The sequence below is a fragment of the Corylus avellana genome, chromosome 4 (genome assembly GCF_965113065.1).
Source record: "Corylus avellana chromosome 4, dhCorAvel1.hap1.2, whole genome shotgun sequence".
Taxonomy (NCBI): Eukaryota; Viridiplantae; Streptophyta; class Magnoliopsida; order Fagales; family Betulaceae; genus Corylus; species Corylus avellana.
In genome coordinates, this window is record NC_142493.1 from 10,373,761 (window position 1) to 10,396,912 (window position 23,152).

General features: G+C 38.5%; 2 protein-coding genes across 2 annotated transcripts in view; one reads left to right on the plus strand and one right to left on the minus strand.

Annotated features, from left to right (window-relative positions):
* Positions 1-10,398, plus strand: part of LOC132178046 (metacaspase-1-like) — a 110,572-nt gene extending 100,174 nt beyond the window's left edge. The window contains exon 4 of the mRNA XM_088515537.1: positions 10,332-10,398. Coding sequence (XP_088371663.1) covers positions 10,332-10,388 — 57 coding nt within the window. The 3' untranslated portion in view covers positions 10,389-10,398. The remainder of the gene's footprint in view (positions 1-10,331) is intronic.
* Positions 10,399-20,413: 10,015 nt separating this feature from the next.
* LOC132179196 (1,8-cineole synthase) lies at positions 20,414-23,152 on the minus strand. The gene is made up of 2 exons (XM_059591861.2): positions 22,243-23,152; positions 20,414-21,069 (listed from the first exon to the last, which is right to left on the minus strand). Exons 1-2 carry the CDS (start codon positions 23,039-23,041, stop codon positions 20,729-20,731), a joined length of 1,140 nt encoding a protein of 379 aa, XP_059447844.2. The 5' UTR covers positions 23,042-23,152; the 3' UTR covers positions 20,414-20,728.

Consider the following 23,152-nt stretch of genomic DNA (forward strand, 5'->3'; position numbering starts at 1 on the left):
AACCTAACAACTCGTGTGGGGACCACACGAACGCTCACCTGCAATAGTACACAAATGCTCGTGAGGGGACTACCTGTAGTGACCCAAATAATTAACTAAGCTTAGGTAGCCTTGTTAGAGGGTTAATTTGGGTTTTGAGTCATTATAGCTAGAAGGGCATTTTGGGAATTTTTGACTTTTTGACCGGACGTACTCTACAAATAGAATAAATAGTGCACAGATGTACACCTCTGGACCACCGAATGTACTATACAAATAGTACAAATAGTATGCGGACGTATGCCTAGGGATCACTGGACATACTCTGCCAATAGTACATCGTACTCTACAAATAGTACCTGACGTACGCCCCAATAGTACCAAACGTACTCTACTTTTTGGTTGACCACTCGTCAATGCCCATATGTATGATGCAGCCTTTGGTCCATTGGGTGACTAGTGCGCAGGCGTACTCTACTTTTCAGAACTTTTCCAGTTGCGTCCACAGGCTTTTGAGCCCTATAAATACCCCTCCCCACTCAACCCTCAAGCCTTTTGCTACTCCTGTTGCCCTCTAGAAACCCTGCTTGAGTGATTTTAAGTTGTGAGAGTTCTTAGAGGAGAAGGAGTGATTTCTTAGAGGTTTTGCTTCAAGGAGGTAATCTTCTACGCTTACTTTATTCCTTACTTAGTTGTTATGTTGTTTAAGTGCTTTTTCATAGCTAGCTTGGTAGTTTTGAGCTTTGAGTTATATTGTTGCCCTTAATCTTGGCTTAAGCATGGGTTAGTGTTTAATTCTTGTTGGGCATATTTCCTTTTGCATGGAGGTGTTGTTTTGAGATAGGAGGTCCTAAGAATCCTTTTGGTAGCTTTAAAAAAAGCTTAGGATGATAGGAGGACGGTTGAACCAAATGAGATTCTACCTGAACCTTCTGGGTGGACGTACAAGCCTTCTAGGCGGACGTACGGCCACAGACCCGAACGTATGGTCAAAAGTGTTACAGGGAATGCCACTTAGGCCAGTCGTCCAATAGCCTCAGTTTTCATGTTCTAGGTCCGTTTTAGTTGGATTTAAAACTAATGATAGGTTTTTTCTCAGTAGTCGAGGTTGTGGAGCCTTAAGGAAATTTTATGGAGGAGCCTTACGACCCGGGTGAGTACAAACTCACATGTATGCTTGTTGTTACCTTTCCCACATTGGACATCTATTATAAATATATATCAAACATGCATATTTTGCAACTGTCATGAAATACATTTTGGAACTACTGTGAACTCTCTGTTGTGAAAACGTGTGTCAATTAATAAGATAACAATGAGGCTTGAAAAACTATGCATGTAAAAGACTGATAAGATTAATTGCATCATATGACATGGTACACCTGTATGTGCGGGATAACCGCCATGGGCTTACTATACAGGTTAATTTTATGGTCAAATGTGTGTGTGTGGGGGGGCTTTCGATCCAATTGTTTCATGACCAGGCACAGCCATTCCTTAATAGATGATCAATATAGGACGGACATCATTAGTGGTGTGGGCCACTCAAGGTCGGACTCGGTCGTGCCACTAATGGGATGGACAGTAGCGTATAATTTTTCGGGCATGGGTGTTGTATTACAGGTTTTTCAGGACAGCGCCAGCACTGCTGAGAAGGGGTAATATCTCGCATAGGCCATACGGTTGAACTATTACAATTACTCATGATTATAAGCATGTATTATATCTATATGACATCCACGATAAACTGTCACCTCATAATGTTGCATGTGCTTTATAAACAACTGAGCTCACTTTTTAATGACGGGTACGTCATGTGCATTTATACTCACTAAGTCCTTGGACTTCCCCTTGTATTATTTTCTTTTTTTCTCCATATGTACAACTTATGCGGTTATAGATCGTTTAGTAGAGATGGATACCATGAAGCTTCTGGTTACTGTGGAGGATTCGACCCAGGAGATGCTTGAGGACTTATTATGAGCTTAGGCGGGTGCTCATGGTAATTAGTACGTTGCGTTATGTTGTAGACTTAGAGCTTTTATGCATGTCTACATATTAAGGTATAGCATGAATCTCTTGTAAAGATGATGATATGTACAGTATTTTAGCTACTTTGATGATCCTTGGTAGATGCTTTGGTTGTAATGATTAATGTTTATAGAATCTTTTGTTTCCGCTGTTTAGTATCCTCTCTTTTGAGGAGTAGAGGTCCTTGAGTCTTGTTCTGTTCTATAAGGGATAAGGCTGGGAGACGAACCATGAAATTAATTACTAGTTAATTAATTTCTGGGGCATTATAGCTAGTACCAGAGTAGTTGCTCTTCGGACCATAGCAATGGATCTGTTAAGTATTAGGTCTAGATTTATCAGAGCTTTTGGCTCTGCGAACTATAGGAACTAATCTATTTGGTGTTTGGAGATGATTTATCAGAGCATACGATGGATTAAATGTATACAAGGGATACAAATTTTTGATACCTAATGATCTCGAGGATATTAGACTTGAGGATTTTAGGAATTTGATATGGCATTGAAGTTTGGACTATGACTGCTTTGATGATGCAACTTTGAAGATTGGGTTTGATCTGCTCTGAGATAGTTACATAAGGTCTTAAGCTTAGATCGACATTAGGACATTTGATAAGGTGGTAGCTGTGTAGGCGCTTAGTAAGGATAGGTTTGCGATTAGGTTTGACATTTTAAGTGAGAGGCGACATGATGCTTTGAAGTAGGGGCTAATGATCGTTGTGATTGCAGAGATGTCACTACACGACGACATTCACAGTAACAATGTAGAAGACCATCCAACCCGATGAGAAGACGAGGAATGTTTTGGATGCCACCTAAGCATTGAAAACTGTGGCAAGTCTTCTAGTGGACACTTTGGTAAATGTATGAGGAGAAGGGACTCCGACTGGAATCAAGGGTTGCTCTTTCAAGGAGTTTTGTGAGCATCCTTTCCCTATGTTTAAGGGGAACCTGAACTTTGGAGAATTGAGGGATTGGCTTATGAACTTGGAGGAACTGCTACGAGTTATGGATTGCACTAAGCAGCAAAGAGTCAAGTACACGGCGTACAAGTTCTTTGGAGGAGCAAGGCAATGGTGGTACGCTAAGCGAAACTCGCTAGTGATGGAATTCAGTAGTGGGGATGCTATTACATGGACCCGATTCAAGGAAGAGTTCTATCAGGAGTACTCATGGAGCTTAAGGAGGAGGACACCCCAAGAGCTGCGATCCAGCAAGAAACAGAGTCATTTGTGCCTAGTGGCAAGCTGCATTTTGGGAAATGCAAATTGAGGAAGAATTGATGCTATGGATGTGGCAAGGTGGGACACTTCATTCAAAACTACAACCAGGCCAAAAGGAATGGTACTAGTCTACTTGGAAGGAAATTATGGCAGGACAAGGGATAAGCGTAACCACTAGAATTGTTTAAGGCATACAGGTTCGCTTTGTTTTGGAGTTAGGGGCTAGATTACTAAATGTATACTCAGACATCAACTAGTTGTATTTTGTTTTGTAATTGCATTTGACTTGGGGTTTTGTACCTAAAAGTGTAACAAGAGTTTCATTAATGCATGATGCTTGTTACGCTATGATTGATGTGTTGATGATACGCTTTATAATTTTGTTAATTGCCCATTAGAAGGATGTTAAGGCATGATATTTTTGAACTTGGATTCTGGTAAAGGGCAATTGGTGAATCTTGTACCTTTGGATCTTGTATACATCGATTACATGATTTTGGGTTACATATGAGCTAAGAGATTCTAAAGAATCTTTCTGTACCTGAATGGACTAAGGAGTTATCAGGTAGAGATGTCTGTGGAGACAAAGGAAGTGGCTAGACCTCATCTAAGGATTTTGATCGCAAGATCAATTATCATCCTAGCAAGGCTAACATAGTAGCTAACGCATTGAGTAGGAAGTCGACGGCAGAGCTTGCCGCTCTTGGAATTTCCAAACCCGAGTTGGTTATGGAATTCACTAGGATGGGAGTACAAGTGGTAGATGAGAGTGTGCCTGCTTATTTGTCTAACTTGGTGGTTGAATCGGAATTGCTTGTTAGGATTAAGGCCACTCAATTGCAGGACCTTGAGTGCACCAAGATCATGTAGTTGCTAAGGCACAAGAGTTTTGCCTTAAGGATGATGGGTTGCTCACCCATTTCAAATAAGTGTGTGTCGGGGGAAGGAGGACTAAAAGGAGATAATGAGCAAGGATCATCATTCTCCGTATACTGTACATCCCGGATGTACTAAGATGTACAAGGACGAGAAGAGGACAAAATTTGAGTTTAGTACCGATTTAAACACACAGACAGATGGTCAGCCAGAGCAGACTAACCAAATCCTGGAAGATATGTTACAGGCTTGCGTATGAGACTTCAAAGGTAGTTGAATTTAGTACCTACCTTTGATCGAGCTTGCCTACAATATTAGCTACAGGCCACTATTGGAATGCCTCCTTATGAAACACTTTATGGAAGTAAGTGTTAGTCGCCCTTGTTTTGGGACAACGTTGGAAGGAGACAAACGTTGGGGCCTAAAATGATTGAAGATACACGTGACAAAGTGCTTACCATCAGACAAAGGATGAGTGCATCCTAGAGTCGGCAGAAGAGCTACGCCGATAACCAGAGAAGACTTTCGAAATTCGAAGTAGGATATCGTGTATTCCTTAAGATAACATCAATGAGGGTAGTGATGCAATTTGGAAAGGAATGGCAGATTGACATACAGGGTTGACTTACCCCTAGACTTGGTGAGAACACATGATGTTTTTCATGTCTCGGTATTAAGGAAGTACATCGCTAATCTAGACTTAGTGGTGAAGTATGAACCTTTGAAGATCTAGGAAGGATTGATGTACACCGAGGAGCCGGTGAAGATCATGGATCAAAAGGAACAAGTACTACGTACCAAGACAATTCCCATTGTCAAGGTATTGTGGCATAATCATGGTGGGAAGTGGAGTAGGGCATGTGGAACTGTTATCCGCATTTGACTTACATATGTATGACTTTTTCTTGATTTCCTAAGAGTATACTTGGACAGTATACCTATTCCCATTTTGGTAAAAGGGATGGTCGAATAAGAAAGAGTTTGTTTTCCTCTATAGGGTTATGGTATAGATACACACCGATCCGGACTGTATGTGAGTTGATCGACTTGGGTGTCGAGATTGACGAGGACCAGTACCATGTAGGAAACACTGAGTATTAAGGTTCAAGGATTTTATTCGTATGGTTAATTTCTTTTTGGACTGTATATTAGTTACGGTTATGGGTAACTGTTACATTTGGATTGTCTCTAAGAGTAGTCGATTAAGATAAATTTGCTTATGGCTAGGAAGTATGGCATCATGTCAAAGATACCCACGGACTTGACTCCATGTGGTGCTACTTGTTTTGAAGAACTTAGGAGTCGTCAAGTTTGAGAATGATTGATATAGTGTGGGTAACATCGACTATGACACCCTTGGTGATTTACAAGTGAATTTGCTACAACTTTTGAGGATGCCGACGTGGATTACTTTATATTGGACGAAGGGGCTCAGTGCCAAAAAAACGGATGGGATAAGATTTTTCCCAAGGATGGGCTAAGCATGAACCTTGTAAGACTACGGACATTAAAGTGATGTTATTATTTTTTCTTGTGTTTTGGGACAACGAAATTTCGACAACAAAATTTTTATAAGGAGGGGAGAATGTAGTGACCCAAATAATTAATTAAGCTTAGGTAGCTTAGTTAGAGGGTTAATTTGGGTTTTAGGTCACTAGGAACAGCAGGAAGGGTATTTTAGAAATTTTAGACTTTCCAACCGGACGTACTCTCAATAGTACCGAACATACTCTGCAAATAGTACAAATAGTATGTAGACGTACGCTTGGGCACCACTGAACGTGCTCTACAAATAGTACGCGGACGTATGCCTGGGGACCACCAGATGTACTCTACCAATAGTACGCTATACTCCATAAATAGTACCTGACGTACTCTCCAATAGTACCAAACGTACTCTACTTTTTGGTTGACCGCTGGTCAATGCCCATACGTACGATATAGCCTTTCGTCCGCTGGGTGAGCAGTACGTGAACTTATTCTCTACAGTAGCGGACGTACTCTACTTTTCAAGACTTTTTCAGGAACCCCCACAGGCTTTCCAGCCCTATAAATACCCCTCCCCACTCGACCCTTAACCCTTATTCTGCCCCTGTTGCCCTCTAGAAACCCTGCATGAGTGATTTTATGAGTTGTGAGAGTTCTTGGAGGAGAATGAAAGATTTCTTGGAGGTTTTGTTTCAAGGAAGTAATCTTCTAACCTTAGTTTATTCCTTACTTAGTTGTTGTACTGTTTAAGTGCTTTTCATAGTTAGCCTAGTTGGTAGTTTTGAGCTTCTAGTTATGTTGTTGCCCGTAATCTTGGTTTACGCATGGGTTAACGTTTAATTCTTGTTGGTCATATTTCCTTTTCCATGGAGGTGTTGTTTTGAGATAGGAGGTCCTAGGAATCCTTTTGGTAGCTTTAGAACCAGTTTGGGAGGATAGGAGCATGGTTGAACCACATGAGGTCCTACCTGAACCTTCTGAGCAGACGCAAGGCCACAAGACCGAACATACGAGCCATCTGGGCAGACATAAGGCCACGGTCCCGCACATACAGTCAGAACCGTTCCAGGGAACATTACTTTGGCCAATCGTCCAATAGCCTTTCTTTTCATGTTCTAGGTTCGTTTTAGTTAGATTTATAACTAATGATAGGTCTTTTCTCAGTATTCGAGGTTATGGAGCCTCAAGGAAATTTAATGGAGGAGCCTTATGACCCGGGTGAGTAAAACTCACATGGATGCTTGTTGTTACTTTTCCCGTATTGCACGTCTATTATATATATATATATATCAAACATGCATATTTTGTAACTCTCATGAAATACATTTTGGAATTATTGTGAACTCTCTTTAGTGAAAACGTGTGTTGATTAATAAGATAACAATGAGGCTTGTAAAACTATGCTTGTAAAAGACTAGTAAGATTAATTGCATCATATGACATGGTACACCGGTACATGCAGGATAACGGCCATAGGTTTACTATACAGGCTAATTTTATGGTCAAATGTGTGTGTGGGGGGGCTTTGGATCCAATAGTTTCGTGACCAGGCCCAGCCATTCCCTAATGGATGGTCATTATAGGACGGACATCGTTAGTGGTATGGGCCATCTGAGGTCAGACTCGGTCATGCCACTAATGGGATGGACGGTAGCCTACAATATCCGGGGCATCGGTGTTGTATTACAGGTCCCTCAGGACAGCGCCAACCCTGCTAACAAGGGGTAATATTTTGGGTAGACCATATGGTTGAACTATTACTATTACTCATGATTGTAAGCATATATTATATCTATATCACATCCATGATAAACTCTCATCTCATAATGTTGCATATGTTTTATCAACAACTAAGTTCACTATTTAATGACGGGTACGTCATGTGCATTTATACTCACTAAGTTGTCGGACTTACCCTTGTATTATTTCCCTTTTTTTCTCCATATGTACAACTACGTCATTATAGACAGTTTAGCAGAGATGGATACCGCGAAGCTTACGGTTACTGTGGAGGATTCGACCCAGGAGATGCTTGAGGACTTATTATGAGCATAGGCGGGTGCTCATGGTAATTAGTACGTTGCATTATGTTCTAGACTTAGAGCTTCTATGCATGTCTGCATATTAAGGTATAGCATGAATCGAGTGTAAAGATGATGATATGTATATTACTTTTGCTACTTTGATGATCCTTGGTAGATGCTATGGTTGTACTGATTAATATTTATAGAATCTTTTATTTCCGCTATTTAGTATCCTCTCTTTTGAGGAGTAGAGGTTCCTGAGTTTTGTTCTGTGAGGGATAAGGCTGGGAGACGAACCGTGGAATTAATTACTAGTTAATTAATTTCTGGGGTGTTACACTACCCCGAACATTCGTTAACTTTTGATTGACCACTGGATATTGCCTAAGCGTATGACTACAACCCTAAAACCGCTAGGTAAACAGTTCACGAACGTTTGGCACATTTGTACCAAACGCTCGCTGCACTGCAGGCCTACTCCTGCAGTGCTCACAACTTTTCCTACCCTCTAAATACCCCCCTCCCATGACCCTTACCAACCTATTCTGCCCACTGAACCCTAGAGAATCCCTGCTTAAGTGTAGTTGTGAGCTTATGTGAAATTTCCTTGGTGTTCTTGGAGAGGAAGGAGGAACCTCTTAAGCATACATGCTGCATTAAAGTAATTATCTCTCTCTTTAGTGTTTTTCTTAGACGTTATGCTAGTCATGTACTATTATAGTAGCTTAGTTCTTAGAAACTAAGAAGGTTTATGTTTTCATCTTGTTATAAGCATTTCCTTCCTATTAGGTCTATTCTTGTTATATGATGATTTTGCTTTGGGTTAAGATGTACCAAAAACCCTTTTGTAGCCATGGAACCAGCTTAGGACCCCTTACGAGATCATTGGACCAAATGAGGATCTACCTGAATCTCTTTGGCTAAACGTTCAGCCTCGAGCCCGATTGTTCGCCCAAAAGCGTTTTCAGGGATGAACACCATTTTGCCTAGTTGTTCAATAGTCTCTGTTTTCATGTTCTAGGTTCATTTTAGCTTGGACTTAAGACTAATATTAGGCTTTCCACATATTTGGAGAAGTTGGAGCCATTAAAGGGATTTTTGGAGGATTTATATGACCCGGGTGAGTACAAACTCACATGATACTAGCCGTTATTTTTCCCCACTACACAACTCTTTTGTGTACCAAACAAGCATTTTTACAACTCTCATGAAATACATTTTTCTATGTTATGAACTCTACATTTTATTAAAATGTTTTACATAACAAGATAACGAACATGATGAGATTGTAAGAACAAGCATGTAAAATACAGAAAAAGACTAATTGCATCTTATGACATGGTACACCGGTACGTGCGGGATAACGGCCATGGGCTTACTGTACATGTTAACTCTATGGTCAAATGTGTGTGTGGATCTGATATACGCCCCTTGGATCCAATGCTTATTTCATGACTGGCGCAGCCTTAATTGGCAGGTCACTACAGGTTGTACATCATTAGTAGCGTGGGACACCTGAAATCAGACTCGGTCGAGCTACTAGTGTTATGCATGGTAGCGTACAACGTTTGGAGCACCGACATTGTATTACAAGTCCCTCGAGACAATGGCAACTCTGCTGAGAATAAGTAATAGCTTGGGTAGACCATATAGTTGAACTATCATTGATTCACATGGTTATAACATATACTACATCTGTACTGCATTCATGAATAGATGTCATACCAAAATGCTCCATACTTACTAAATGGAGTTCATCATTAAATGGCATAAGTATCATGTGCATTTTTACTCACTAAGTCTTTAGATTTACCCCTTGTATTTTCCCCCCTCTATTATGTATAAATTGAGCGGTTTAACTAGCTTAGCAGAGGATGTATTCGGACAGCCAACTGGTGGTGGTGAAGGATTTGATATAGGTCATCTTTGAGGACTTAGACCCGGAATGGCTGAAGTCCATGTGGGACGACGAAGGATCCATCCGAGCATAGGAGATAGAGATTGTTATGATGTTAGCTTTACAAAGACTTAGGCATTGATTTTATTCTAGAACAATTATTTATGGTATGTATTATTATGATGATCAGTCTTTTACCAGCACATTTGAGAATATATCTATGTTATGATGCTTTATTGTTACTCTGGTTATGGTGGTTATGATTTTAGTTATTGCTATCTTTATCTTGTGGTTGAAAGTCCTTCACTATAGTCTCTTTTAGAAGAGGTTATGATCCTTGATTCTTGTTCTGTGAGGGACAAGGTTGAGAGGCGAACCATGGGGTCAATTACCAGTTAATTGATTTTTACAAGGCGTTACATTTGGGGTTTAGTAGGTCGCCTGTTTATAGAGTAAGAAACTTTGCTAGGATGAAGACACCAAGCGAATGTCTCACATTATTAGGTCTAGTTAATTATTTAGAATATTGTTGGAGGCTATAGGTCTGTAATTGATGATACTTATGGATAGTTATGTGTAGTGACCCAAATAATTAACTAAGCTTGAGTAGCTTAGTTAGAGGGTTAATTTAGACTTTAGGTCACTTGGGACAGTTGGAACGGTATTTTGAGAATTTTAGACTTTCTGACCGGACGTACACTGTTATGTGCTAAAATATTCATATTTTAGCCATTTAGTTTACACTTGTTAATTTCTTGGTCTTGTTATTTTGTGCTATTTTATTTCTTTTTTGTGTGTTCTGTGTTTATCTAGGTCATGAAAGAAAAGGAAGCATTTTTGGAAGTTTTGGGCTTAAAGGGCACTATGTGAAAAAGCTAGAAGTTTTGGATCAAGCACAAGCATTCAGGTGCAGTACACTCAAGCGCACTACACCTAGCCAAGGAGTGACAGCAGGCGTGTGCTCATGCGCACAAGAAGAAGCATCAATTGCAAATGCGACCGAGCACAGTAGAAGAACGATCGAGCACAGCCATGCACTGGAGCACACAAGGGCTAGGATCGAGTGCATTCGTGCCAGCTCACATGACAGCTAGCGGAAATAGTCCTTTTTCAATCCAAACTAGGCTTTCTAAGTCCTAGTTGAACTAGGACTTAAACCTATGAGTTTGCTAGAGTTTTTGGGACTTCTAGGGTTTTTCTAAACCTATAAATAGATCTCTAGGCCTATAGGAAAAAGGAGACAATTCAACACAAGCTTTGAGGGGAAGAATTGGAGGCTACTTCCAGAGTTCTTTTCGGTTCTTTCTTTTCCCTTTATTTTAATTATGTGTAACTAACTCTTAGTTAGGGGCTAGATTGAAGCCCTAATCATGTGTTTTTAAGATTTCAATATTGGCGCCTTTGCTACAATCATATTTTGGTGTATTTAACTTGATTATTTCCTGCTTAATTGAATTCCTCATATGAATGTGTCTAATCAACATATGCATGTGGTATGGATTAGTTATTTAAGTCAATTTGGCTGACCGAGTCTTGGGCTTAATAGAGTGACAAAAGATATCCTTGCGGGTTTTTGGGGTAATCAATATGGGGAACCAGGAGTATACACCCATGCCCTAGGCCTCATGTGTTTGTCGATTTCCATAGACTTATACTTTCTTAAAAAACAACTTAGTGTACACCCATATTAAATCCTTTGAAAAAGAAAAGAGTTAGAGTATACACTCCTGCCTAATTCGTTACTTAGGGAGATTTATAGCTTAAGGAGTATACACTCATGCCCTTAGGTTGACAAACATTAAGTAATCTTGATATGATTGGAGCATTGGCATATTATTATATTATTTGAGCATGATTAGTGGTGGATATCAAAGCCCTACATTTTATCTTTATTAAATCAAAAATCAATCTTTCATCTTGTTTTATTTGCGGAATTAATTTTAAGCATAATTTACACAATCCTCGTGAGAATGATCTCGTACTTGCACCCTATATTACTATTTTGATCTTATGCATTTGCGAGTTAAAATGCCCGAGCACCACCGTACGTATGCTCTTGTCTGTAAGTGAGGATTTACGCTGGGGGACCACCGGACGTACTTTGCCAATAGTACACGGACGTACGCCCCAATAGTACACAGACGTACGCTTGATAAGTGCCAAATACTCCATATTTGGACTCATTTATTTACATTAGTTAATCCTTTAGCTGTGTTGTTATTTAATATTTTGTGTTAGTTTTGTATTTTTAGTTAATGTTTTGTAGGTCATTAAAGAAAAACTACAGCTTTAAAGGGAAAAATGCAAAGTTTGGAAGAAAGCATACTTTGAGAAGACCTAGATGATGTGTTTAAGTCTAACCAAATCTAAGAAAAGGTTAAATCGGATTAAAGATGAGATTGGATTAAAGTTCAAATTGAATAAAATTTCAGATTGGATTCAAATTCAGATTCTGCACATGTCTCAGTATTTTGATCATAACATTCTGTTCAAATATCAGATTGAAGTGATTCAAGCAACATTAGAAAGCTAACTCAAAATACTATAGGTCATTGTGAAATAGGATTTTCCTCATTCGAACGGTTACTATATCAAAATCGCCCCGCAGTAAAAGGTCACAAATTTGGACGAATCCTATTCCGATTTTAGACTTCTATTTTGACTGGGAGACAGACCTTCGAATTATCTAGGTTTAATAGGGCTTCTAGGACTTCCCGAAGCCTACAAATAGACTTCTTTGCATTCAAGAAAAGATACACAATTTCAGAGACTAGTTTTGGGATACAATTTTGGAGACAGAATGTAATCCACAGCTTTTCTTTTAGTTTAGTTTTTCTTTAGTTTAGGTTTTATTTTTATGTGGAGCAAATTCCCAACTAAGGTTGAGGATAAAGCCTCACCGATGAAGAACATCAATACTTTCATGTAAGTCTTTATCTATTTGATTTTATTGGGTTTATTATTTCAATTGATTTACTTATTTTTAATATGTGGCATGATTCTTGGATATCTTGTTGTGATTCAAGGATACACTTGATGATTTAAGATAATTTCACATAATTGATTGCTTCATTTTATTTGCCTAAATAATTGGATATCCCTTGTGATTTGTTCTACGGATACATTTGGTGTTTCAATTAAGATTGGATATCTTTTGTGATTTAAAGATACATCTGATGATTTAATTGATATTGGATTCCTTTTGTGATTTGTGCAATGAATCAATACATGGGATGATTTTGATTAACTGTTGAAGCATAGTAAAACATATCTAAGATTTTAATTGTAAGAACTTCAGATTAATATTGATAAACATGGAAGTATGTTGTTATGATTTGATGAGTGTGAATTCTCAAACCTTAGCCTTTTATCTCTTAGGTTATTTTAATTAGTTTATGTTTGTCTTTTAATTTCAAAAAATCAAAATTCAAACCCCTTTTGAAACTAGGTTAGGGTAAAATTAGTTTAGATATAAGTTGATCTTTCAAAAATACAATTCTCTATGGGTTTGACCTCGCACTTGCAATCCATTAAACTACAAACGATTCGTGCACTTGTGAGTTCAATAAATTTGCACAACACGCTACTTTTGGGTTAACCATTGGATAATGCCTGGACGTATGCTACAACCTTTGAACTGGACGTCTACTACTTTTCAGAATAGTTGGTAGCGCCCTCTACTTTTTCTCATTAACAAATACCCCATACCCCTCACCCCTTCATGCCCATTCTCGCCCCCAGGCTCTCTGAAACCCCTGTGTGAGTGTTTTGTGAGGATTTTGTGAGTTCTTGGAGAAGGAGAGGTGATTCTTGGAGGTTTTTGGCTTCAAGGTGTTAATCTTCTAAGCTTAGTTTGTTCCTTAGTTGTTATGCTGTTTAAGCGCTTTTCATAGATAGCTTAGTTCGAAGTTTGTAGCTTCTAGTTATGCTGTTGCCCTTAATCTTTTGTTTAAGCATGGGTAGCGTTTAATTCTTGTTGGGCATATTTCCTTTTGCATGGAGGTGTTGTTTTGAGATAGGAGGTCCTAAGAATCATTTTGGTAGCTTTAGAACCAGTTTGGGAGGATAGGAGGATAGTTGAACCAAATGAGGTTCTACCTAGACCTTCTTGGCGAACATATGGCCACAATACCAAACGTACGAGCCTTCTGGGCAGACGTACGGCCACGAACCCGGACGAACGGTCATAAGTGTTCTAGGGAACGCCACTTTGGCCAATCATCCAATAGCCTTTTGTTTCATGTTCTAGGTTCGTTTTAGTTGGATTTAGAACTAATGATATGTCTTTTCTCAGTATTTGAGGTTATGGAGCCTCAAGGAAATTTTATGGAGGTGCCTTATGACCAGGGTGAATACAAACTCACATGAATGCTTATTGTTGCTTTTCTCGTATTGCACGATTATTTTATATATATCAAACATGCATATTTTGTAACTCTCATAAAATACATTTTGGAACTACTGTGAACTCTCTTTTGTGAAATTGTATGTTGATTAACAAGATAATGATGAGACTTGTAAAACTATGCATGTAAAAGACTGATAAGATTAATTGCATCGTATGACATGGTACATCGGTACGTGCGGGATAACGGCCATGGGCTTACTATATAGGTTAACTTTATGGTCAAATGTGTGTGTGTGTGTGGGCTTTAGATCCAATGGTTTCATGACCAGGTGCAGCCATTCCCTAATGGATAGTCACTATAGGGCAGACATCATTAGTGGTGTGGGCCACCTGAGGTCAGACTCGATCGTGCCACTAATGAGATGGACAATAGTGTACAATATCCATGGCACCGGTGTTGTTGTATTATTGGTCCCTCGGGGCAACGCCAACCCTATTAAGAAAGGGTAATATCTTGGGTAGAGCATACAGTTGAACTATTATTGTTACTCATGATTATAAGCATATATTATATCTATACTGCATTCTTGATAAACTATCATCTCATAATGTTTCATGTGTTTTATGAACAACAAAGTTCACTATTTAATGACGGGTACGTCATATATATTTATAATCACTAAGTTGTTAGACTTACCCTTGTATTATTTCTCTTTTTCTCCATATGTACAACTATGTTGTTATAGATAGTTTAGCAGAGATGGATGGATACCGCGAAGCTTCCGTTATTGTGGAGGATTCGACCCAAAAGATGCTTGATGACTTATTGCAAGCTTAGGCGGGTGCTCATGGTAACTAGTACTTATGTATTATGTTGTAGACTTAAGAGCTTTTATGCATGTCTGCATATTAAGGTTTAACATAAATCCCTTGTAAAGATGATGATATGTATAGCATTTTAGCTACTTTGATGATCCTTGGTAGATGTTGTGGTTGTAATGATTAATATTTTTAGAATCTTTTTGTTTCTGCTATTTAGTATCCTCTCTTTTCAAGGAGAAAAGGTCCCTGAATCTTGCCCCGCGAGGGATAAGGCTAGGAGACGAACTATAGAGTTAATTACTAGTTAATTAATTTCCGGACCGTTACATTATGATTATAGAAATTTCAGATCATGGATTTTTGCTTTCCGCATATGTTACTATGTTTTGGTTAATTAAAGATACCACTAGCCAGTTACTAATTAATTGGTTTGAAGGTTGATAAGTGCTAAAATATTCATATTTTCAGCCTTTAACTTGCATGTTTTATTCCTTTGGTTTTACTTAATTAGGCAATTTTAATTCTTTTTTGTGTTTTTTATACTTTTACAGGCTTTTGAAAGAAAAAGAAGTAAAACTAGGTAATTTGAGCTCAAAAGAGAAAATGAAGACAATTGGAGTTCCCTGGTACTGCGATCAATCGCAGGGTACCTACGATCGAGAGCAATACCCGAGAGGACATAGCAGCAATTAGGCCAGGAGCGATCGAGCGCATGCTAAAAGAAGGAACGATCGCAGACATGCGATCGAGCGCACCCGTGCGCAGGAGACTTATCAAGTGGCGGTTGGATTGATAGTATTTCCATATTAGGGTTTTCCAATTCCAATTTGTAATAGGTCTCAAAACCCTACGAAATCCCTAGGTTTACTACTTTGTCTAGGACTTTTAGAGCCTATAAATAGACCCTTAAGTCTCTAGAATTGGGGGACTTGGGAAGGAGAAGAATAAGAGCTCTTCAAGTTCAAGTCTCGGGTTTATTCTTTTCTTTTCTTTTTCTTTTATTTTATGAAGATGTTTAACATCAACTTTATGTATAGCTAATTTACTTAGCAAGGCTAGATGAAACCCTAGTTATGCTAAATTATTATTTCAATATTGGCGCCTTGTGATGATCTTGTTGTGCTATTTAACTTGATTAATACCTGCTTGCATGAATTCCTCACATGTGTGTGCTTGATCAACATGTGCATGTGGTATGGACTAGTTAGTTAGATCAATTTGGATGACCGAGTCCTGGGTTTAACTTAAGTAACAAAAGAATCCACACCGCGATTCTTGGGTTAATCAACATGGGGAACCGGGAGTATACACCCATGCCCTAGGCCTCGTGTGTTTGTCGATTTCCATAGAACATGTGATTTTCTAAAGAACAACTTAGTATATACCGTGCTAAATCCTTTAGGAAAGAAAAGAGTTAGAGTATACACCCATGCCTAACTCGTTGCTTAGGAAAATCCATAGCTTAAGGAGTATACATCCATGCCCTTAGGTTGGCAAACATTAGATATGCATAACATGATCAAAGCATTGGCATATTGTTATATTAATTGAATATAATTAGTGGTGGATATCAAAGCTCTACTCTTTTTATTATTATCAACTCAATCTCTAATTTACTTAAGGGAATTAATTTTAAACGGAAATTCAGCAATCCTCGTGGGAATGATCCTGTACTTGCACCATATACTACTATGTTGACCTTGTGCACTTGCAGGTAAAACGTACAAATATTTACCTATTAATTTAGGTAGATTTTTTATCAAGAAAGGTATTGCTAGTACCCCTTCCAAGATGGGTCAAATGAATCGGTTCAATTTTGAGGGTGTTGTATATAGAGACTCACTGACTAAGAGTGTACCAAAAAGCTCATTAGTTAGAATGGGGGTGATTGCAAAAATGATGAAAATTAATGGAGGTTAACTGAAGTTTCTCCTAAAAGTTTCAAGTATTGTATCTTACTAATTACAAAGAGTTACAACCAAAACGTGAGAGTAAATAATAAAATGATCATAAAGTGATTAAATTTATCTTTCCTTACCAAGTTAGGCTTTAGGAATGAGTGTTACCTTATTACTTCATCAAGTGAAATTGATAGAATTCACTAACATGATAAGTTTGGTTCTTGACGTAGACCAGATAGCCCATAACATTATTGAGAAATTTTAGCTGAGGAAGAATGCTCTAATAGGAGGTACTGGCAATTTATTAACTACCCGAGAGTTCAGTTGACTCCCACTTGATGGCCGCTTAAGCGAAACTACTATGGTAGAAAGCCTGACAGTTCGCTTGAGTCATGCTCAATGTTTATTTGAGCAAAATGCTAAGAAACAATGGAAGCAAAGGACGAAGGGTTCACTCAATGCTACATGTAACCTTCTTTGATGCCCTAAAATACAATCATTTGGAAAAACAAACATTTTTCATTAAACACTTTCATAATACAACCGTTACTTACAATTGCTTTAAAACCCTTTTTATTTGAAAAACAACCAAAAATCCAACTTTTAGCTTCTAGCCAAACGTTTGATGGGGGACCACTGAACGTTTGACCTTAACCCCTAGCAAGAATGTTCGAGGCAAGACCACACCGAACGTTCAACCTGCAACACTTGAACCATTGGGTAATAGTACACAGAACGTCCGAGCATAATAATGAACGTTCGATGACAGTCTAAAATGCAATTTTAACACATTCTCCTCCTTGTCCATCGTGCAACACCCCCTCTTCCCTATAAATACCTCCACTTCCGCCCTCTGCCCTCCAGCCTCCATACCTCACTCCCACATCCCACTAACCCTAAACCTAAAAGAGAGAGATAGATTCTAGAGAAGAGAGAAGGAGATTTTGAGGTTGCTTTGCCCTCATTAAGGTAAGCCCCTTTGTACTAAGTTGTTTTCATGTTGTTAGTATGATTTTCATGCTACTTGCAAGGTTTTCAAGTACCATGATAGGCTTGTTCTATGATTCTCCTTAAAAAGCAAAAAGGTTTTCAAAATGTTTAAAACACCTCTTGTTTTCATAAGCTTGCATGTTGCTATGCCTAACTATGTTTTTATGAACCTATTAAGAGCCTAGAGTGAGATTTGTTAGGTTATGACTTGAATATAGGAGCTTTGCATGCATTCTAACATTCTGACCGAACGTTCAATCATAAGCCAAAACATTTGTGTCGTATCCATAATGAATGAAATTACGGTTTTATGACCTTCTAGCCAATTTGACCTCTCTGTTAGGACCCTATGTGTTCATAATAGGTTCTCTAGTACTGATTGTAATGATAAACTATGTTCATTATAGCAAGAACTTGAGATGTCTGAGGATTTGAGCACAGATACGAGGAAAGTGAATACTTACGACTGCTTTCCATAAAAACATGTGATATGTTAGCTGACTCAGCACCGTATGTTATGAGCATAATTACTTTTAATGTAACTGGTGTGTGTGTGTGTGTGTGTGTGGGCTTTGGATGAAATGGTTGTCTGTGTGTGGGCCTTTGATGCAAGGGTTGTGTGTGTGTGTGTGTGTGTGTGTGTGAGTGTGGGCCTTGGATGCAATGGTTGTTCGTGACCAGCGCATGCAGGTCACTACAGGATGTACATCATTAGTAGTGTGGGCCACCTGAGATCGGAATTGGTCACGTTGCTAGTGTTATGGACAGTAGCATGCAATATCTAGGGCACTAGTATTGTATTACAGGTCCCTCGGGACAGCGCCAACTCTGTTGAAAGTGGGTAATATCTTGGATAGACCATGCTTAATAGTTATGACCTAAATACAACATTGATTTTTTACATTAAAACTTACAGGTGATTGTCGCTAGGATTACGCGTACACTACTTAAAAACCAAACTATGCTTTTATGGTGTAGTAATAGAGGCAACACCTAATATGTTTGTCAAAACCACACGTTTACCTCTATATATAACAGGAGTTCATTTCATACTCAATTGTGAGATTTACTTAGTAAGCCTTAGACTTACATAGTATTCGTGTCTTATCAGGTTATCTATTTTAAGAAGATGTTTAAAAAAGGAAGAAGCCAGAAGTCTGTTTTGCAATACTAGGCTTGATTAGAATGACTATTGTGGTTAGAAGCTCCAAGTCTATAATTGATGGTAATACTCGCATACTTCATAATTGTTAGATATCTCAAATGTGTCACTTTCACCTTCCGCTTATATTTACTCTAAGTATATTAGACGGGTGATCCCTTCATTTAGTTACTAGTTAATTGAATTGGAGGAATTGCCAGTAACCCTATCAAAATGGTTCAGTCCAATTTTCAAGGTGTTACACTTTCGCTCAAGTGTATTTGTGATAATTGGCTCGCTCAAAGCTCGAGTGAGTTTTTGATCTTCTAATGAAGACTAGTTTTGTAATTTTCCTTTCAAGGTTCCGACCCTAACTCCTATCCAAGTACAATAAGGATGGCATGGCCGCTAGTTCATGTTATTTTCTTAATTTATCAATATGAATACTTTACAGAGAGTTTTTCTTCAATTTTCCTATAATTTAATAGTTTTCTAGGATTTATAAAAGGGTTATGAGTTATTGTTTTTGCATTTTTTACTTCCCACTACATCACATTATATCAATGGGTACAAGAGCCAAACTAGTTTCCTACCATAGCACATAAAGAAGCATGTGAAGGAAGATATACAACATAAGAGTTGTGTATAAACGAAATGAGCAATAGACTCAACATGTTTGCAGCAAATAGACTAGCTGAATATTTCACCACCATGGCCGTTTGCTAATAATAGGCGTCGCCTTCAACCAAATCTGCATTTTGCAGACAAGCATAACAAGCATAGCATTGAACAAGAGCTAATTAACCAGTTTCCAGAGCATGGAATGAGGAAGGAGTGTCCCTTGGTGCCTAATAACACTAGATGGGAGATGGGGTTCAAACTTGACATATCGAAATTCCAATGTGGTTTGCAAACCAAAGAATTCTTGGATTGGATCGTGTCGTAGAGGAAATATTAAATTTCAAGGAAGTCCCTAATGATAGGCAAGTTTCTTGGGTGGCTACCAAGTTTACCAAAGAAGTCAAAGGTCAACAATTAGGAGAAATTGTTGAAGAACATTCTTAACCCATAATTATATGTGATCGATGTAATAGAAGCTTCAAAATTTCAGGCGAGGAATCTATAGATTAGTGGCATGCATTGACCTTGTAGAGTCAAACGATCAGGTTATATCAAGGTACATTGGCGGTAGGGGGAAACAGTTTCAAATTTCTTTGATCCTTCTAATGTATCTAAAGCCCATTAGAGAGCTCTGAATTTAGAGAAAACTGTCTGATGTCTATCGTGTAGGTAAGCCTAATAAGGAATCCTCTCACAATTGTTTGCTCCGTGGTGTGGGAAAGCAAAATAAATTGGTTTATGCAGATGCGAAGCATATAAACCATTTTATGGCTCGTGAAGGTTATTTTTCTTGGTCAGTTGAAAATATTTTCAGATTGACCAATATTTTATGCCACGCCAATCATTCAAAAATAAGAAAAACTTTTTTCAATAAAATATTTTACGCCGAAACAAACAGGCAAAATGATAGTAAAATTATGTTTTCTGTAAATCATCTAAGAGTTTTTGTTGGTTTCATAGAATTAATATGAAAGCAAGAGTTTTGAATCAATCCTCGGTCTGATTTTGTCTTAATTCAGTTTAAAAGAGCAGAATAGGAATTAGGTAACCTAACATTTGTATTGCCCTTTGTTTTGACCTTTGTTTTAAATTTTATTATTCTGGAATAAAATTACTTGTAAAACAATATATATGCACATTTGTTTGTAGGTAGATATACATACACCCTTCTAAACACATAATCCTGGACCTAGTCTTAAGTGCAGCTAGCTGAATTCAATTTTTACTAAGTAAAAGAAGACAAACCAGACAAAAATTTCTTACAGATTGGATTGGAGGAATTCTAAAAGTAACATGTGCACTTTAAATATACGATAAGCAAATTTCTGATCATATATTGAAAGAAAATTCCCCCAACCCAATTCGTAAGCAATTGTTCGTCGTTGACTCATTGGAGGATCAAGAGCCTGCGAGAAGCATTGCACCAGCGAGCATAGGAGGCGTGGAGGTTGGGCCAGTCGGAGGATGGGCAATGTGTGAAGTGGTGGAGCCAGAGAGACAAGACCTGTTCCTGCTCTTCCTGTTCCAGCAACTCTATGGTCTCCTCCAATACACTCTCCAGCTCAGCTCGTTCGCTGATGCTCAGGACTGGTACATCTGTGCCATTGCTTGCTCTACAAAGCAATGGCAGCCATGAAATCAGCATCTTCACCTTTGTGTGCCTTTGTTGCTCCTTGCTTTCTTCAGTTTCGTCCAGCCCTATATCTTTGGCTTGCTTGAAGAAGAATGCTGCAATTCAGTAGATAACTTAGTAATTTGTTTAAGATCTAAGGAAAGCAAAGAGAGAAGAACAAATTGAAAAGCTGTCTATCTCCCCAAACAAAGAACTTTTTATTTAAAAAAAAAAAAAAAAAAAAAAAAAAACAGATAAATATATATGTTTGGAATCCATCAATGATGTTACCATCCTAATTAGTGTCATACATGACTTAAATGCAATTCTAACTATATGGATATAAGTTACTGGGCAACCTCCTTTTATAAACTAGTTTTTATTGATGAATTATATCTAAGGTTTGTATCATTTGGTATCAGAACCACCAATACGTTAAATATAGAATCAGACACAACTTGTCAAATATAGGATCAAATTGGTTGCAGCTTTGTGACCAAGTCTTGAAGGGATAACCTATGGGCTTAATTAAAATGTCTTGATATTATTTATGGGCATAGTATTACATCATTGAATAATGATAAATGACTGGTATTAACAAAACAGAAAGGAGATATCATCTGGTCAATGTTAATAAAGAGGGTCATCATGCATGTCGGCCACAGAATGTGGTGGTAAGAAATTATATGACAAAAATAAAAAATAAAAAAATAACAAATAGCAGTTCTAATAATTTAGAATGGCTTTATGTGATAAGTATTAGAATGCGTACACGGTACGTACACCCTATATGTGGTACAATATTCAATGTTCTACAGCCGAATTCTCTACCTCAAAAGTCAAATAAAGATGGTCTACTAAGCTTGCAATAAGAATATGCAATTCCTCTCCGAGAAGCATATTCTCTATTTCTCTAGCTATGATCCAACATATATATATATATATATATATATATATATATATATATATATATATATAGTTTCAACCATTGGTGGGACTGCTTCTTCTTTCTCACTTTTTCAAGTTCTCAATAATTAGTGCTGTATATTTAGTTTTTTTTTTTTTTTTTTTTTTCTTCTACAGTAATATTTAAACTTACATGCTAAAATTGTATCTCTTTCCTATAATTTAATTTACCAAAACGCAACTATCAATTTGCCTATAATCTATAAGAGAATATATACCTGTTCTTTCATCACACCAAACAAAAAGATAACAAGAAGAGAACAAAACGACGAGCGTTTCTTCGACAGTCAAGACCAAATTGTTGAAATTGTATAGGAGAATACCTGAGATCTTGACGAGGAAACCTTGCAACCGCGGCTCAGCCCACAGAGACAGCCTAGCCAAATTAGCCGAAGCTGCCCACCTTTTAAGAGCTTCTTCGGCGCCCCCACAAGCAGCCAACTTCTGAGCCAGCCACAGAAGCTCAGCCGCCAGCTTCTCAGCCGAACTCTCCGACCGGCTCATCTCGCCCCCTCCGCTCCCAACCCGACTCCTCCTCGCATTCCCAAGTGACCGAACCGCCCTTACAACCCGGCTCAACCGAAACTCCACCGTTCCGGACCCCGACCCGGCTTCCCCACCTCCGTCCTGGCCTCGGTCCACCGCAGCGGCTTCAAGCTGGCTAAGAGTTGTTGCAAAAGCCGACGAAAGAGCCGTACGGTTGACCTCACGCAAGGCCTCTACACCCTCCCTGTTGTTCTCGTCAATGAGCCTCTCCGCCAAAGATCGAACAACTTCATACTTCCTAGAGCTAACCGGGATGTCATTAACTATAGCCAAAAGCTGCGAAAGCGCTCGACCGATACCGGAATCACCGCCACCGCATGCAGGGACGTAATTATCGGCTTTCTTGGTGGGTTTAAAATGGTTTTCGAGATTAGGATTGAGGGAAGGAAAGAAAGAAGGAAGCACACGTAGAAGGAAAAGGAAGGAAGCGATTAGGGTATACCGAATTACTTCAAGAAGTTTGTATTTTTCGGCCAAGTTTACTAGGGATTTGTCGGCGTAGATGAACATAGAGGTTAATAGGTTTCGGAGGAGCAGGGGAGCTATGGTTGTCGGAGAGCCTTCCATCATGCCCATGAGATTTGGATTTTTGTTTTTAGTTTTTTTTTTTAATGATTTTTATTCTTTGACTCTTTGCTAACTTTTTTGATGTGGGCTTTAGGTGGAGAAGTTTTTAAAGCGATTGGA

Coding starts and splice junctions, on each gene's coding strand:
- LOC132179196 (XM_059591861.2), bottom strand. CDS start 23,041: ATGGGCATGATGGAAGGCTCTCCGACAACCATAGCTCCCCTGCTCCTC. Junction 21,070..22,242: donor TTTCCTCGTCAAGATCTCAG/GTATTCTCCTAT, acceptor ACTGAATTGCAG/CATTCTTCTTCAAGCAAGCC.